This window comes from Trichomycterus rosablanca, chromosome 3 (assembly GCF_030014385.1).
Source record: "Trichomycterus rosablanca isolate fTriRos1 chromosome 3, fTriRos1.hap1, whole genome shotgun sequence".
Classification (NCBI taxonomy): domain Eukaryota; kingdom Metazoa; phylum Chordata; class Actinopteri; order Siluriformes; family Trichomycteridae; genus Trichomycterus; species Trichomycterus rosablanca.
Genome location: NC_085990.1, coordinates 33,875,010 through 33,894,990, shown reverse-complemented (window position 1 = coordinate 33,894,990; position 19,981 = coordinate 33,875,010). Strand labels below are relative to the sequence as shown.

The following is a 19,981-nucleotide window of genomic DNA, read 5'->3' as shown; positions in this document are numbered from 1 at the left end:
TATTTTTTTTCTACAGTTAAGATAATTAGGATTAATGTCTTTGCATAACTAAACCAGTCAGTCCATTTAATGATAATTTCTCATGCTAACCATCCGAGAGAAATTACATTGTGATAAATGACAGCTTAAAACCAAAGAAACAAGTCAATTATGAAAAGATGAATTATGAAATGAAAGCAAATACGATATTCCAGCCCTATGCATCATTAAACAAATACACAGACTTGTTTTTATAATAATATATATTATTATATATTTTTTTTTTAATCAAAGTGAACTACACCCTTGAATTTGAACAGCAGTAGGCCTGAGGCAGGTGGTAGTTTGTAAATGCAGCTTACCATCATTATTTATCTAGGTAATCATGTTTGCTGGATTGTTGCTGAAATTTAATTATTATTAATAGTGAGTGCCTGGCATCTTCTGGTTGAGGAGTAGGTGATAGGGTATACTGATACTGATAAACACTATTTAGCTTCTGTTAAACACTGTGACTTGAGCAGTTAGTGAACATTTTAAATAGATTATCCACTGATCCTTTGTGCCCTGTAAATAAGGCATTATCTGCATTAACCTTGCATTTTGTTATGTATGGTTCTTCTTTTGAACATATAGACCAATCAAATAACAGAGATGTAGAACAGTAGTAAATATTTATTTAATAGGTTTTTAATGTCACGTTTTACACACTTTAGTTACATTCATGACAGAAACAGTAGTTATTCGTTACACAAGGTTCATCAGTTCATAAGTTTAATGTCAAACACAGTTATGGACAATTTTGTATCTCCAATTCACCTCACTTGTCTTTGGACTGTGGGAGGAACCCGAGCTCCTGGAGGAAACCCACGCAGACACGGGGAGAACATGCAAACTCCACACAGAAAGGACCCAGACCACTCCACCTGGGGATCAAACCCAGGACCTTCTTGCTGTGAGGCGACAGTGCTATCCACTGAGCGTGCCACCCCAGTAATAAATAAAACATGGTCAGAGGAAGCATGAAGTAAAATATCCTATTTTTTAGTTTTAAAATATCAACATTTCCACAAGTAAAGAGTTTTTCATTCTAGAGATGGAAAGGACCATCCACCATCCACACTGTTAGGTGCAAAAGTCATTGTATGGGTTGGCATAATTGCCCAAAGCATAAGTGACTTGAATATTTGTATATTGACACACAAAAAGATGTATGTATGTAAATAAGATGGAGTAAGTGGTAAACATGCCTCTGTCCCAACTTTTTAGGTGCATTGCAGGTATCTAATTTCCATATTTTTTATCTTTACAAAATACAGTCATTAAAAACATTGAAACTATTACTATTGTCATTTATTGTCAAGGTTCAAGAGAATTAACAAATTACTGATTCTTGTTTTATTGCAACTTTTTTGGAAATTGGTTGTGTAGATTCAGAATGATTAGATCTGTTAAGATCTAAACACATTATAGTTGATCTGTTTGTTTAGCATAAATGCATAATACACTATACTGGAACCCCTCCTATTTGTTTTGTTGAGTTTTTATATCCTACAGATGGCTAAAAGTTGTATAAAATCAATTATATTAAATAAATGACATGCTTTAACAGTTAATTAGTTTTATATTAACATTCCTAATGTAACCTGATTGCCTAGCAGGACAAAATTGTATGAGTTTAAGGTTTTACACAGTTTTATAAAACATTGAATGTTTGAATGTTTTGTAGGATAATTGCATTTAATTAGTCTCAGTTGAGTTTATTCAATAGCGGCTGTATAGTTAAGACATGTCATGCTTGGTTCTGCTTGTGGTGTTTCTGACAGACAACTGTAATTTATCTGTCTGGTAAAAAAATCCTACTGTGGAAGTGTAGTATAGATCACATGCCTACAGGCCAAAAGAAAATAACCTCAAGATTTAAAGGATTAGATAACATGCATGAAATATCCCTAAATAAATGAGCAAAGGAAAATGTTTCCTCATGTGTAAAGAACATCTGCTTGTTATATTATTCCTTTTAGCTAAACAGTTTTTATTTACATGCCCTAATGCAAAAGAGAAAAACCTTTCTATTTATTGCCCCGTGTTTGTTCTTCTTAACTGTTGCCCAGGGCTGTCAGGATTAAATGGTTAAACTGGTTCCCATGACATGTTCTTGAGTACATGGGAATAGTGTAGTGTAGAACAGTTTCTGATAAACAGCAGTGTACAATGTATTGTAAAGACTATTGATAAATATAAAACAATATTACCTAATGAGCTGTTTCACTGATTGTTTCATTTCACAGTCAGATAAAAGCGTCACTGATGCTGGAGCATGCATCACACATGCTTTTGTGAGATCTGTTGTTTGGTTGTATGTTATGACTAAAAGTTCCTACCAATTGTGTCATTGATTTAAGGGCTGCCACAATTGTGAATGTTATCAGTTTCCTGTGATTATACCATGTTTGTTCAATAGTTTTAGAAAATTTTCAGTTAAACAGTTTATTTAAGATCCGTCAGAGTTTATTTCTTAGCTTTATATAAAGACAGGTGATAAGAGAATTCCACAGCATAAGGTTTATCAGAATCCTCCAGTATAGCTTTACTGCACAATGGAGAGTCTGCACACAGAGTCTTTAAGCCTTTGGAACTGTGCTGGAGTGTATTTTAAAATATACTCCCTTATTTGATACCTTTTTATTAATAATAATTAAAAGCATTGTTGGTTAGAGAGGACCTATATGTGTTTAATCTCTAATGGCTTTTACACTCTAAATCTCATAGGTAACTGTCTGATACCAACACTTTTTGTTAATGCACTCGTTAATGCACAGTCTTGGTTTATTTTGAACCAAAGATAAAGGTCATTAAAACACAAGAGAAAAAGACAACAGGCACTTTCTTAAACCAGCTGTTATATGAGCCCTGAATTGTAGCATTGTGCCTCATGTTGCCCTTGGACAGAAAGCAGCCAAAAGCTGCGGTGGCCATTTCTGCATCATGTTTTTGGATGGGTTCTTGTTTGCTGTAAAAATTATTAAGCAGTAAAAAATGTGCTGTGAAATATTTATTGGGGATTTGCAAGAAGTGAACATGGCATTAATTCTGAAATTTACTCTCACCAGTACACCAGTACTGTTTCTGTATTACAATATGAAAAGTAGGGGCTTTCTAAACTATTGATGTTAGTAATACTTAAGTGTGTGTGTGTGTGTGTATGTATAAATTTGAATCAGTTTTTGAATCAGTTTTTCTTATGAATGTTAATATTATATTAACAAAATAATAACAAATAATTTAAATGAGTAAATGTTATATATAAACAGGATTTACTTATGTACAATATTTATTATTATATTTAATATTTTAATTATTAATCTATTAATATAATTATAACCATGTAAATTTGTATACTGATGTGTATGTATTTATTATTATATTTAATATTTTATCTATTAATGTATACTATTAATATAATAATAATAATAATAATAATGTTAATTCGTATACTTATGTGTATGTACAGTGTATCACAAAAGTGAGTACACCCCTCACATTTCTGCAAATATTTTATTATATCTTTTCATGGGACAACACTATAGAAATAAAACTTGGATATAACTTAGAGTAGTCAGTGTACAGCTTGTATAGCAGTGTAGATTTACTGTCTTCTGAAAATAACTCAACACACAGCCATTAATGTCTAAATAGCTGCAACATAAGTGAGTACACCCCACAGTGAACATGTCCAAATTGTGCCCAAAGTGTCAATATTTTGTGTGACCACCATTATTATCCAGCACTGCCTTAACCCTCCTGGGCATGGAATTCACCAGAGCTGCACAGGTTGCTACTGGAATCCTCTTCCACTCCTCCATGATGACATCACGGAGCTGGTGGATGTTAGACACCTTGAACTCCTCCACCTTCCACTTGAGGATGCGCCACAGGTGCTCAATTGGGTTTAGTCCATCACCTTTACCTTCAGCTTCCTCAGCAAGGCAGTTGTCATCTTGGAGGTTGTGTTTGGGGTCGTTATCCTGTTGGAAAACTGCCATGAGGCCCAGTTTTCGAAGGGAGGGGATCATGCTCTGTTTCAGAATGTCACAGTACATGTTGGAATTCATGTTTCCCTCAATGAACTGCAGCTCCCCAGTGCCAGCAACACTCATGTAGCCCAAGACCATGATGCTACCACCACCATGCTTGACTGTAGGCAAGATACAGTTGTCTTGGTACTTCTCACCAGGGCGCCGCCACACATGCTGGACACCATCTGAGCCAAACAAGTTTATCTTGGTCTCGTCAGACCACAGGGCATTCCAGTAATCCATGTTCTTGGACTGCTTGTCTTCAGCAAACTGTTTGCGGGCTTTCTTGTGCGTCAGCTTCCTTCTGGGATGACGACCATGCAGACCGAGTTGATGCAGTGTGCGGCGTATGGTCTGAGCACTGACAGGCTGACCTCCCACGTCTTCAACCTCTGCAGCAATGCTGGCAGCACTCATGTGTCTATTTTTTAAAGCCAACCTCTGGATATGACGCCGAACACGTGGACTCAACTTCTTTGGTCGACCCTGGCGAAGCCTGTTCCGAGTGGAACCTGTCCTGGAAAACCGCTGTATGACCTTGGCCACCATGCTGTAGCTCAGTTTCAGGGTGTTAGCAATCTTCTTATAGCCCAGGCCATCTTTGTGGAGAGCAACAATTCTATTTCTCACATCCTCAGAGAGTTCTTTGCCATGAGGTGCCATGTTGAATATCCAGTGGCCAGTATGAGAGAATTGTACCCAAAACACCAAATTTAACAGCCCTGCTCCCCATTTACACCTGGGACCTGGACACATGACACCAGGGAGGGACAACGACACATTTGTGCACAATTTGGACATGTTCACTGTGGGGTGTACTCACTTATGTTGCCAGCTATTTAGACATTAATGGCTGTGTGTTGAGTTATTTTCAGAAGACAGTAAATCTACACTGCTATACAAGCTGTACACTGACTACTCTAAGTTATATCCAAGTTTCATGTCTATAGTGTTGTCCCATGAAAAGATATAATGAAATATTTGCAGAAATGTGAGGGGTGTACTCACTTTTGTGATACACTGTGTATATATAATATTGCCAGTTTTACACAGAGAGTATTATTACATAGGGAAAGTCACACACTGCTCCCCTTTATTCACCATCTCAGTGTGCCTTCGACCAGCCAATATACACTGATCAGCCATAACATTAAAACCACCTCCTTGTTTCTACACTTACTGTCCATTTTATCAGCTCCACTTACCATACCACTGTAGTTCTACAATTACTGACTTTAGTCCATCTATTTCTCTACATACTTTTTTAGCCTGCTTTCACCCAGCACTGCTGTGTCTTATCCACTCATACCAGTACAACACACACTAACACACCACCACCATGTCAGTGTCACCCACCACCCAAATAATACCTACTCTGTAGTGGTCCTGACCATTGAAAAACAGGGTGAAAGCAGACTAAAAAAGTATGTAGAGAAACAGATGGACTTCAGTCAGTAATTGTAGAACTACAAAGTGCTTCTATATAGTAAGTGGAGCTGATAAAATGGACAGTGAGTGTAGAATCAAGGAGGTGGTTTTAATGTTATGGCTAATCGGTGTATACTATTAATATAATAATAATAATGTTCATTCGTATACTTATGTGTATGTATATATAATATTGACAGAGACAGTTTTACACAGAGAGTAATATCACGTAGGGAGAGTCACACACTGCTCCCCTTTTTTCACCATCTCTTTACAGGTGCCTTCAACCAGCCAAGACATTACCAGTAGTGTCTATGGCACCTGGCTGGTCGATAACATGGCTGAGATACAAAGTAGGATCTTAGCAGTGATGCCAAATTTAGTTAAATGTCTATGTTTATATGTTCCAAAGCCAAACTAGGGCGTCTGACTAACTTCAAGCAAAAAAAAAAAAAACACACACACACACACACACACACACACACAGTGTAATTATGAGCTGTCAGTATCCTGAGGCTGGCCTCCGCCATGCAACACTGTGGCTTTACCTTCCTTACTGACTCATTCTGCAAACAACAAGTCAGCATGATTAAAACTAGCCAGATCTCCATTTTCACAAGCTTGAGGTCAGATAAACAGACTAAAGTATACAAGGATTCAAACAGAATAAATCAGAGTTAGATTAAAGCAAGGCCTTCGTTCAGACTAATGCAAATCCGAACCAGCTAGCTAGCTAGTAATACATTTTACATCATGCCTAAGCTAGGGATAAGATTTTGCTTATCCACTTTGAACTGTATGTTTCTAATCTAAAGCCAAGCAGTCAGTGTTATGCGTGCCACTCTCTTGACAGTGAAACAACTGGTGGATTAGATCTGTAGCATGACAATTATTGAAAGAGAATTAATCCTATTAGTGATGCTTCCACATCCAAGAAGCAATCAGGTTTAAAACAGATTGATTGGAATTGAGATCATTCAGAAATAATTCATCATCATTACTGACAAAACTTAATCAAGAACCAATTACACTGATTTATATCTTGCTTCTGGTTATTTACAGTAATGACTCAGTCCAGGGGGAAGTTTCAAGTAGCTCTGTATGTGTAAGCTCTAACTATTTGTGTAATCTATGTAAAATTGTTAATTATGCTTGGTGTTGTTTAATAGTGCCCATAACCTTGCAGAAATCAGCAAATTTGCATAAATTAGCAGTTTACCTCACCCAGTAATGGCTGCTTATAAGTTTCTGCCCCATGTGTGCTGCGAAGACTGGTTCCAGTGGTTTAGCAAATAGAGGTTCTGGGTAGCAAGACTGTGTCAACATGTACCCTGGAGGTTGGCATTAGGTTTAGAGTGCTGACATGGTGGGCTGTGTAAACTGATGATTTATGAGAAACATCATGACTCTTGGCAATACATTATTTAAATATTTTCTGATTTGAGAGAAACACTATCTATTTTCTCTAACTCCATAAACTCATTTTTACATTTTTTTGTATTTGTGTGGTCCACATGATCTTCTGAGGAATGTTTGAAAACATATTTGGAATCGTTTTAATACCTTTGGTGCAATGCACAAAGTGTTAGAACATTCTGCATGATTGGGGCTGTAACTGGCAGTCTCTTAGCTAAGTAAGAAAAAGTATGACTTTAGCATATTAAATTAATGACATTAATACTTTTTAATGACAACCTTTTGTAGAAGTAAAATCTCTCTTTTTAAAATATCTTTAGTCAAACTGTTATTTAATAGGATGATGATGATGATGAATGACCACTTTTACAGCAGAGAGGATTGGATTATGGTACAGCCAGAAAGTCAGCAAGAATTTTGAAAATTCAGTTATTTATTTGATTTATTTACAAATCTTATTTTACTTTGTCACAAACTCAGCACTAGACAACTTGATTTTCAATGCTGGCCTAACACATACCCCCTCCACCTATTGCCAAGTTCACACTACACGACTTTCCAAGTCATCAGGTCGCTATACAGTTCACAACACACAACTGGATCTCTTGTAATCGGGAGTCTTTCGAGTCGGTGTGGCTTTCACACTACACGACTGATCGGCAATAGGGGGTTTTACACTACACGATCTAACTGGAATCACAGGTAAGCTTTTCTGGTCTCCCAAACTACGTTTTGTCACGAAAACACATGTGAGAAGTGACAAAAGGTTTAATGATACCACGTCAACAAATGCACGTCAATAAGTAGCGAGCGATCAAATTTTGTGCGCTGATGTGCAGCATAAAATCAAGGAGAAAAAATTAATGAATCTGAGTGGATTTGGCTACGCGAACAGCATGGATTGTTCTATAGTGAGTTGGAGGTTAATAAATATTTTTTGCAATGCAACGCTGGTGTTTTGTAGAGAACGATAAGTTCAGAAATATTGTAAAACTTGTGTGTGTCCCAATGTATTCTGATAGAAACTATATTAAGCCCCTGTCCCACCTTTTTACAACTCCCCTGCGTTTCTCCTCACACTGTATCTTGCGTTCTCATTGGCTGTTCGACTTAGCACTCATTGTCCAGATATTCAACATGCTAGATATCTCTCTTCAGTCGTCGAGTTGTTGAACAGTTCACACATAGCGATTGAGAGCCAAGTTTCGATCGCCGAGAGAACGCCGAGAGAACGCAGAGAGAACGCTGAGTTGCTCCCAAGCCGGCAAATCTAGCGCTGACCAGTTGGCGAGCGCAAATCAGGGCAAAAATCGTGTAGTGTGAACTAGGCATATGTTGTTGCAGTTTCCTTTCACATTGCCAGAGACAGGTTCACACACAGTAGTATCACATAGAAGTATCACATAGTAGCATTACATTGGTTTTCTTTAGCATGTTTACCACATGTCCAGTATTACCCACTGCTGGCCAATTTGGCAGTAAAATAGATTTTTATTACTATTTTAAAAATGCATTTACATCGTCACATTACTTTACAGTCATTTAGAGGCACTGGTGGGATATGACAAGGTATTTTAGTAATGAGATGTTACTTATGAAACTTTATTTAACAGACAAAAAGACAAACAAAAGATTTGAGTGTTTTCAGTGACAAACTTAATTTTATTTGTTAAATATAAACAAACTTTTTTTGCCTATTATTACTCACTCATTCACTCACTCACTTTCTTAACCGCTTATCCAATTAGGGTCACGTTGGGTGCTGGAGCCTATCCAAGCTTTTCAATGGGTGCAAGGCACACAGTAACACCCTGGACGGGGCTCCAGTCCATCGCAGGGCAGAAATACATACACACACACACATTCACCTATAGGGCAATTCAGTGTCTCCAATTAACCTGACTGCATGTTTTTGGACTGTGGGAGGAAACCGGAGCTCCCGGAGGAAACCCACACAGACACGGGGAGAACATGCAAACTCCACACAGTGGAGTGCCCTATTATTACTGTATACATTATTTATTTATTAGGATTTTAACGTCATGTTTTACACTATTTGGTTACATTCATGACAGAAACGATAGTTGCTCATTACACAAGATTCATTAGTTTACACATTTTAATGTGAAACACATTCATGGACAATTTAGTATCTCCAATTCACCTCACTTGTACAGTATGTCTTTGGACTGTGGGACGAAACCGGAGGAAACCCACGCAGACACGGGAAGAACATGCAAAGTCCACTGCCCCACCTGGGGATTGAACCCAGGACCCACTGAGTCACCGTGCCGCCCTATTACTGTATACAAGACTTATACAAGCTGCTCAACAGTCTGTGTTCGCCATCGTCTGATTCGTCACATCATAATGTACCATACATTTTCAATAAAAGACAAAACTGGACTACAGAAAAACATCAAAAAATCAATTATGTAATTATTTTGCTAAAAAGTTCTTGGTTTTGAATATATTAGCCCTTTCCTTACTGAGAAGGATTCCACAAGATTTTGAAGTTATTATGTGGGAACTTTTACCCATTCAGTCCAACAAGTGTTTGTGTGGTTAGGAATTGATTAAAGTATATAATTTATTTTTATGCAATTTGTGACTAATCAGGTTATTTATTTTTATACAGTTTGTGACTCAGAAATTTAACACAGCAAGAGCTCATATCCAATACTTGCAAGTAATATAATCTTTCAGCAATTTCTCACAAACACACACGCACACAGATGACCAGTTCAGCCAGTGTTATTTTGGGTTTCTTCCTAAATTGCTGCTCTCACTGGGAACTTTGATAGTAACTCTTTTTAATTCTCTTTATAGGCCAGAGTTACCTAGTAAACACACCACACTGTCTAATTCCCAAACAAGTGCCATCTGTATAGCTTTCATTCTGCCAGCTCATGCTTTTTCTAGCGTGCAGAGATGAAAGGTGGAACTGGACGGAGCAACACTTGCATCAACCAGTGGCGCCTGTCACTTATTAAATTTTATGATGCAAACACAGTAAACTTCAAAGCAGAGGCATAGTTACTCTTTGTTTCTCTTTGAAAGCAAACAATTATGTGAAGGGCATGTATGTATCCAAACATTTGTTTAGAGTTGTACAGAAACACGGTGAGCTAGTTTGCTAGTGAAGTGAAACCTCCACTTGTCTGGGACTGCTTTTCCACTTGTTTTATATATATATATATATATATATATATATATATATATATATATATATATATATATATACACAGTATATATATATGCATTTTCTCTCTATTTTACTCCCAATTTAGCGCACTCAATTTTTCTTCCGCTGCTGATGGATACCCGATTGCATCCGAGGAGAGCACGTTGCTGCACACGCCTCTTATGACACGTGCACAACCCCTCGCCCCTGCATTCTGCACAGGCGCCTCTTCCGCCAATCAGGTTCCTTACACAGCGTATGAAGTCCCACCCACCCACACATAGTCCGGCCCCCACCCTGCAGATATGGTGGCCAATTAGTATCTGCTGCAGGCACTGCCAATTATGCCAGCTAGATGGCGCCCAGCCGACCAGAGGCAACGTGGAGTTTCGAACCAAGGAGTTCAGAATCTCGGTGTTGGTGTGCTAGTGGAATATCCCTCTGCGCCACCTGGGCGCCTTCCACTTGGTTTTTGAGTATGTCTGTGGAAATCTGTGCCTGTTCAATTTATCAAGCACTGATGTTGAGTCTAAATAAGTTTAATGTCACAAAAGTTAAATGACATTATATATAATATTCCACACCATGCATTATGTTACTAAAATCAGTGAAATCCTAAGACATGTTCCTTAGTAGTTTATGTAAACTTTTGACCTAAACTGTAGCCAATGTAGAGGTTGTTTCAAATAATGGGCTTCATAAATCTAATGCTTTCCTGGGACATTGATTTAAGTTCTGGTCATTACTGTCATTTGAATTTTAATGTGGTTTATGTGACCTCTGAGGTACAGTTAGCTTTTTAATGCACACTGTTTTTCTAAAAAAAAAGAAATAACCCTCTTGGTGCCACAGCCATGTAATTTTGGCTACTCTATGTAAACCTTTTATAGAACAGAAATTTAGGGTATTCAATAAGACTCACACAAGTGAAGTTTCAGTTTCAGAGCCAAAGCGCTTTACTGTTTAATACTGGTCTGAAGGGATTGTTGTAAGCCATGGAAGTTACTCTGAAAGGCTGCAGACTGCTGTAGGATGAAAATTAGAACCAGACGGCCTACTGCGTTAACTATGGACACTATGGAATTGCAGGCCTTTATTGTGGCTCTGGACATTTTTGCGTGCAGTGGTCTGTGTTAAATAGGGGCTCCACCTTATTGTTGTGCTAAATCCATTTTTTATAAGCTCACTTGGCCCCAAACTGAGTAATTTAAATAGTCCTTTTCCAATCATAGGAGGCTTTTTAAAAATACGGCATAGTTCATAATGTGTTTAATTCCAAGGATGACTATAAACTGCCTAAAAAATTTGGACACAGTACACATGCATAGCTGGAATTGGTATTTACCACATATTTAACACCCACTTCAAACTCTTAAAAAGTCAATGACTAAACCATTATTTCTATTTGCTGATATTGAGTCACTTTATAAAGTATGAATACAAAAGTTGGCTGCAGCATGCTATTAAGATGAATAATATTTCATATTTTAGATATTGCTACCTAAAATCTAATCCACTTTAAGGGTTTACTGGATTTACTACCATTGTGCATTGTATGCAGCTCAGCTAAGGAGAAGTAGCTGGTATTAGACAGATACAGAACATAAAGTAATGTGAAAAAAGTACTTGCCCTTTCACAGTTTTTATCTTTACATATTATATATACAGTATATACACTGCCTGGCCAAAAAAAAGGTCACACACTAATATTTGGTTGGACCACCTTTAGCTTTGATTACGACACGCATTCGCTGTGGCATCTTTTCCACAAGCTTCTGCAATGTCAAACATTTATTTCTGTCCAGAGTTGCATTAATTTTTCCCCAAGATCTTGTATTGATGATGGGAGATTTGGACCACTGCGCAAAGTCTTCTCCAGCACATCCCAAAGATTCTCAATGGGGTTCAGGTCTGGACTCTGTGCTGGCCAATCCATGTGTGAAAATGATGTCTCATGTTCCCTGAACCACTCTTTCACAATTTGAGCCCGATAAATACTGGCATTGTCATCTTGGAATATGCCCGTGTCATCAGGAAAGAAAAAATCCATGGTCGTTCAGTATATTCAGGTAGTCAGCTGACCTCATTCTTTGGGCACATAACCTTGCTGAACCTAGACCTGACCAACTGCAGCAACCCCAGGTCATAGCACTGCCCCCACAGGCTTGTACGATAGGCATTGCTCCAGAGTCCAATCTTTATGCTCCCTAGCAAATTGAAGCCGTTTTTGCCAGTTAGCCTCACTGACAAGTGGTTTTCTTAAGGCTACTTTTCTTGGTGTTCTGTTTGACCCTCTGCTTTCATTCGGTCCTCATGTGAAATCACTATCCAAATCAGCCTTCCTTCAGCTTCGCAATATTACTCGTCTCCGTCCATATCTTTCATTTGAGGTGGCGGAAACACTGATACACGCTTTTGTCACCAGCCGTTTGGACTACTGCAATTCTTTATTGCACGGACTTCCCGCCAAAACCCTCCGTCCCCTGCAAACCATACAAAATGCAGCTGCTCGGGTCCTGACATTTACCCGAAAGTTTGACCACATCACCCCTGTTTTGGAAGAACTACATTGGCTGCCAATTTCCATGCGCATTAAATATAAAATTCTGGTCATGACTTTTAAAGCACTTCATGGTCTCGCTCCCGCCTATCTTACTAAACTCCTCACACGCCACACACCATCACGCAGACTAAGGTCATCAGACAAAAATCAGCTCTCTGTTCCTAGATTTAGGATGTCCACTATGGGTGGCAGGTCCTTCAGCGTTGCCGCCCCAACACTCTGGAACTCTCTGCCCTCGACTCTTCGCTCTATTTCTTCTCTTTCTGCTTTCAAGGTGTCTCTAAAAACTCATCTCTTCTCACAACATTTTCATTCTACTTCTTGAACTTATATCTCTAACCTATCCTTACACACTGTTGAATTGTTTTTGTTTTGTTTTTGTTTTGTCTTGTTTTGCGTGTTGTCGTTTGTTTTCACTTTTTATACTGTACAGCGACCTTGAGCTTGGTGAAAGGCGCTATATAAGTTGAACTTATTATTATTATTATTATTACACAGCTGTTTAGTCCCAATCCCTTGAGTTCCCTTCGCATGGGAATGTGGAAATGCTCTTACTGTCACTATTAAACAGATCCCTGAGTTCTACTGTAGTTTTTCTACCATTTTATTTCACCAAACATTTAAGTGATCGCTGATCACGATCATTTAAAAATTTTTTCCAACCACATTCCTTCCTCGAAGATGATGTTTCCCCACTGTCCTTCCACTTTTTAATAATGTGTTGGACAGTTCTTAACCCAATTTTAGTTTCAGCAATCTCCTTAAATGTTTTCTCTGCTTGATGCATGCCAATAATTTGACCCTTCTGAAACAGATTAACATCTTTTCCACGACCACAGGATGTGTCTTTCGACATGGTTGTTTAACAAATGAGAAGCTACTCACTGCATCAGTTAGGGTTAAATAACTTGTTGCCAGCTGAAACATAATCACCCATGTAGTAATTATCCAATGGGAGGCTCTTACCTATTTGCTTAGGTAAATCCAGGTGGTGACCTTTCTTTTGACCAGGCAGTGTATTTTTTTTTATTTTTTATCACGAATTCATTTATTAAAGGAACATACTATTTAGCCCTACCTTGCCTTATGTGATTAAGTAATTTCCTCTTTACTCTACCAGCAGTATCAAAGCTCAAGTGCGGTTGGTATATGCAAAAGGACAATGATCTGCAGTACACAAGGAAGTCCACCTATGTTTGTTTGTTTATTAGGAATTTAACATCATGTTTTACACTTTGGTTACATTCATGACAGGAACGGTAGTTACTCATTACACAAAATTCATCAGTTCACACAAGGTTAAATCGAACACAGTCATGGACAAACTAGTATCTCCAATTCACCTCAATTGCATGTCTTTGGACTATGGGAGGAAACCGGAGCACCCGGAGTAAACCCACGCAGACATGGGGAGAACATGCAAACTCCACACAGAAAGGACCCGGACCACCCCACCTGGGGATCGAACCCAGGACCTTCTTGCTGTGAGGCGACAGTGCTACCCACTTAGCCACAGTGCCACCCAGTCCACCTCTGGCTTAACTCACTGCAGGTGAATAAAAAGAATTCCAAAAAGAACAGTGAGCCAAATCCTCCACAGAAACATAAAAGACTCTTCTCAATTAGATATCTTAAACATTTGAGTACTGTGACAACCATTTATTAAATTTTAGGGGGCAACTGCTTTTTTACATGCATGATATAGGTTTTAAATTGATTTTTATTTTTAATAATAGAAAAATAGATTTTATCAATGCATTTTAAAGCTGCATTTTGTGTTTACTCCTGTTATCTGAAATTAGCTGAAAGATCTGAAACATTTAAATGTGATAAGTTAACAATAATAGAGGAAATGATATGAGTGGTGAATACTTTTTTTTACAGCTATGTAACTCCTAGGAAATTTCACATAACTTCACCTTTAGTGGTAATGCAGAACTTCATTAATTCCAGCATTGTGCAAACATCATCCTAATAAAAGTGTTTTGTGTGTTTTCCTGCAGTGTCCGTGGTGCAGATGCAGGGAATGGTATCCGGGTGTTTATCCCAGACATTGGCATGTTTATTGCTGGCCTGGTTACGTGGTTCCTGTGCCGCAGTTTAGAGAAACCTCCAGTGAAGGACATTCTGCAGCATAACACTGACTTTGACTTGGAAAACCAGGTACGTGACTCTACACCTTTAATGTTTTGGTGGATGCTTTTTGAGGTGTGTAAAAGTTTTCTCTCAATTTAGTCAGTGTGGAACCTTGAGGCGCCGGTTGTTTTTGGATCTTAGCAGAAAAACAACATGATTTATTTCAAATAAATACACTTGCCAGTCACTTTATTAGAATCATCTGCTCATTCATCAGCACTTCAGTAATTGTTCACATCAAACATTAGATCTGAGAGACTTTGACTGTGGCCTGGTTGTTGGTGTCTGACAGGTTGCTTATTGTATTTTAGAAACTATCATGTCCTGAGATTATCATAACATCATTTTGAGTTTACACAGAATAGTGTAAAATAGAATAACATCCAATGGGCAGATCTACAGTACATACAGAGTACAGAATCCCAAATAAATACTCTTTACATCTGTGGTAAGCAGAAAAGCATCTCAGAACACATGTCAAATTTTGAGCCGAGCAGCCTATACCAGCAAAAGATCTGGTTTCACTCCGATCAGTCGGAAACAGGAATCTGAGGCCATGGTTGGCACAGGCTCAATGTAACTATCAGCAAAATTTGCCTGTCTGTTAGATTTTTTTTCCTGTGACTTGCTAATAATAGGAATATAATGGGCATAAAATGCATCAAGTAATCGAGTTCATAGGCTTGTGGTTTGTTGGTGTGAGGTACAGTGTCATGTATTTATTTTTATTTTATTTTTTTTTTCATTCAGATTTTTACTATTTTTGAATATTTTTTGCATTGCTTGGTTTCAGGTCCTGATACAAAATGTTATATAATACTAGGAAACACAGAATATGATTTTAGCTCAAATGTCTTTGCAGAATTGTCTGAAGGCCACCACCTCTATCAAATCCAACAATGGAAAAAAAACCTTGTAGAACCCAACTAATTAGATATTATTTGGTTGGTGGACCATTATCAGCACTGTGAAACACTAACATGGTAGTGTGTGTTGTACTAGATCTAGAGATTTGAATCATTGGCTGCATCTGAAATTGCATACTTAAACAGTACACACTAAATTTGAGGCAGTGCGCACTATTTGGCTGGTAAAGCAGTAAGCTCTTTCAGTACGCAAGTGTGCAGTATGCACGCAACCTTGTACGTACTACGTCCGCCATCTTACCAACGTCACGTTATGCACGACGTCACATGGCCACAGTTATAACAATTTTAAAATAAGACAAAATGAATTCTGCCGTTCTCCATAAAGCTACTCATAATGTTATTCAGGGTTGTACTTAATTATAATGCAGTGTGCTGTGTTTGCATACTCAAAAATGGCTGCCCATGCAGTAGGTCATCCGTGTACTTTTCGCGTACTGTTTAATGAACACTACGTATTCAGACACACTACCCACTCTCGCATACTATATTTCTTGTTCTGTTCAGTATGGAAGTATGCAATTTCAGACAAAGCCATTGTCTACACTTACTGGCATGTTTACTGGCACACCAGACTCCAACAGTTTCCTTTTTTATGCACAGTATGTTTTTAGCTTTCTATAATAACTTAAGGTTTATAATTTGTGCTGCTGTGTGAATTTGTCTCTGGAATTATAAGTTATCTATGTTTGTCTGTCTGTTTGTGGACTATTGGCTTCATATTTTTAGTTGGCACACTATTCACATTGCAATGCTGACAATGAGATGTTTAAAAATTCCAACACTGCTGCACCTTATACACTCATAACAAAATAGCCTGCACTACTGCGTCATTACCATGTTGGTGCCATTTCAGAGCTAAGAATGATCCAGCACTGTAGGGCTACCAAAGTGCACAGAGCAATAGATAAGCTATAGTCAGTAACTGAATGCCCACAAAGTTAATCTGTATGGTGGTTCTTAAAGTGATTAGTGACTGGTTGTACAGGATAAGTTAAGCTAGTGGCTGGTGAATAAACATTTAAAATTCAATGCAGCAGAATTAGTAGTAAGTTTGGTGAAAATATACAATCAGAAACCTGCAGTACATCTTCCTCACTGTGGGACGCGGTTACCTAGCAGGCACATAGAAAGGATTTTTTGGATAATACATAAGCCACATCTTTGAAAGGATAATAGGGTAAATCCATTATTGTCTGGATGAACACCAATCTGGGACATTTTAATAGTCCAAGGCCTCTCTTCTTTCCTCCTACAATGGTTTGATCATGCTGTGCTGTGTGCTGCAACCTGGAAGGCTTTCTGTTGCTGGTTTTAATTATGCCTTAAAGTTTCTTTGTGTGTGCCATTTACTGATATAGAGGTTTTTTAATGGAATTTGAACACCCCGAGACACTATAAAAATACTTCTCTGAGAAGCAAAGAACAGTCAGCATTGGTTTCTCCCACTGATAAAACATTCAATTGTTTTATTAAAGTTATAAAAACACTTATATGAAACAAAATACTCAAAAATAATAAAACTGGAAGAGAAATGGGGCGGTCTGGTGGTTACAGCAAAAGGGCTTGATTCCAGTCAGGTGGCCAGGCTGCTTTCTTTGTGGAGTTTGCATGTTCATCCTGTATCTGTATACGATTCTGCCCACAAGTTCAAAGACATGCAGTCAGGCCAACTGGAGCTACTAAAAATTGCCCTAACTGTGAGTGTATGTTTGTATGTTTGCCCTGTAATAGTCTGGCAACCTGTAGATGGTGTATCCTTCCTTTTGTCAAATGAATCAGAGCCACCATGACCCCAACCAGGATACAGCTGTGGTAAAACAGTGAATAAATGAATGGAAGAAAACAGACTATCGTCTAAATCATCTGTGCATTGGTCAATGATTTTGCCTAATCATTTTCTTATTAAAAACGCAGTAAAGCATATTGCTATTTTGAAATCAGGTCAGCATCAGTTAACCAAACTCGGCTCAAAATCCTGTAGTGTGAAAGGCGTTGCGAGCAGGTTGCGAGCACCACTTGAGTGCTGTATCGAACTACAGCCAATGAGAACGCAGGATAAGGGGTGTGGTAAACCCCGGGGGAGAAGTTGTAAAAACGTGGGACAGGGGCATAATATAGTTTGTATCAGAATACATTAGCGCGCAAACAACTTTGATTGCTTGCTTATTTTTGATGTGCACTTTTGGACGTGGTATTGTTAAACCCCTCGTCACTTCTCGCATGTGTTTTCGTGACAAAACATAGTTTGGGAGACCAGATGGACTCGTCTGTGATTTCTCATGGTGATAGATCGTGTAGTGTGTAATCCCCTATCGCCGATCAGTCGTGTAGTGTGAAATACACAACAACTTACAAGACTCCCGATTGCAAGAGATCCAGTTGTGTAGTGTGAACTGTACAGCGATCTGACGACTTGGAAAGTCATGTAGTGTGAACTCGGCATTAGTAAAGTCTTTAATCTTAAGACTGTGCAGATCCTAAATTTGTTAGCTACTTCATGGTGCTTCTCCATACTATTTTTGGTTGATTGAAATCTTTCCAGTTATTGCAGTTATTGAATATTTGGCATACTACATCATTTAAATTCAATAAACAAATTGTTTTTTTTCTTTTCATGAGTACTTTGGTTTCCTCCTAACTTCCAACTACACCAATAGATCAACTAGCTACTCTTAATTGCCTTATGTTGTGAGTATGGTATTAGGTGAGTGTATGATACCCTGTGATACATTTAATCTAAACTGATTTTCACTGAAAGTGAGTGAATGTCTGAGTATAGGTTTAACAGTGTTGGGTTTTCACCCTGTAATTGGTGTATTATCATACACCCAGTGCTTTAGCAAGTTCTAGACCCAACACGACAATGACCAGGCTGAAATGGTTAGTGAAAATAATTAAATTCACAACAGTAACAGTCTTTACTTACAATGATTAAAACTGAATCTGAGAGTCTTTTTTTTTTTACCCATGTTGAAGGTTCCCATCAGCCACGGAAGATTTGTTGAATTACAGTAATATAAGAATTATAATAAGTTTTAAGGCTCACATGCAGCATGATAGAATCTTCAAATGTTTATTGAATGAACAAGAGAAAAATATTTAAAGAGCATTAAAGTTTGAACGTAAGCCTCTCATTCTCTCACCCTACATTCTCTGGTTCCAATAATAATAATTCCACCACTCTTTTACATTGGCTATTTTAAAATACATTTATGTAAACATTACTCTTTTTTAAATTTCCCTTATTGCCCCTTAAACACTTTTAGGATGTAAAGTCAAGTCATTAGTTAAGTTACATTTACTTAAACATTATAAATAGGTCTAAAGTCTCTAAAAGCTAAGCATTGGCTACAGGTTTCAGGGAATAAACCTTAAAAGGAACCAGGCTTAACTAAAGCCCATTCTTCCTGTGTGACCTAGAAAATATTTAAATGAATAAAAAATAGATGAAAACATACTAAATCGGTAAAATAAAGTAAATTATAACAAAGGTTACAACAAAAAGCATAATGAAAGTTTTTGGAGTTCACTGAGGACATTGTAAGTGATCTGATAAGTTCATCTGATAAACTTTTTTTTAGTGTGCCCCATGTACATTTTTAATTTTAGATTTTAGTTTCAAAGCATTAGTGTGTCCTTCCTAACTATTTTAATTCTAACTGCTAGAACATCTAAAGCTGTGTGGAATATGGACTCTAAGTGTTGGGTTGCATGTTTGAGCTGTTTGTTTAATTCTTTTAGGCTATCAATGAACGCAGCTGCAGATGTAGTAGTGTGCCTGAGTTGATGGTGATGTGATAGACAAATATTATTAATTAAATATAATTTACATATTAAGAAATCCGAGATTAAGTCATTTTAGGTTAAAAAATGGTTGTCTTTCAGTATAGCTCCTCCTGGATACAGTTATTTGTTTAAGCAGTGTCTTAATGGTAGTCAAGTGCCCACAATGTATGACAAAGACATAGGCATTTTAGACCAGTTTTGCTTTTAAACACTCACTTTAACAAATAGGCTTAATCCACTTCGAATTGCATTTGTGTCTGTTTCAGAATCTATGAGTAAAACCCAAATGCAATGTTACTTACTCACTACTGCAAACATATCTTAGAACTAATGTTAATGCTTGTTATGACTTAAGATGCAAGTGATCTAGTGTTTTGTAATTATAATGTTTACCTGAGTTTATTAGTGATTTTATTAGAATCGTTTAAGTTAATGCATTCCATTGAGATTCATTGGGAGTCTCAATGGATTGGGACCTTAT

General features: G+C 37.7%; 1 protein-coding gene across 1 annotated transcript in view; it reads left to right on the top strand.

Moving 5' to 3' along the window:
• Nucleotides 1–19,981, top strand: part of LOC134309834 (piezo-type mechanosensitive ion channel component 2) — a 142,637-nt gene that overhangs the window by 59,213 nt on the left and 63,443 nt on the right. The window contains exons 5-6 of the mRNA XM_062991193.1: nt 14,653–14,812; nt 18,565–18,594. Coding sequence (XP_062847263.1) covers nt 14,653–14,812; nt 18,565–18,594 — 190 coding nt within the window. The remainder of the gene's footprint in view (nt 1–14,652; nt 14,813–18,564; nt 18,595–19,981) is intronic.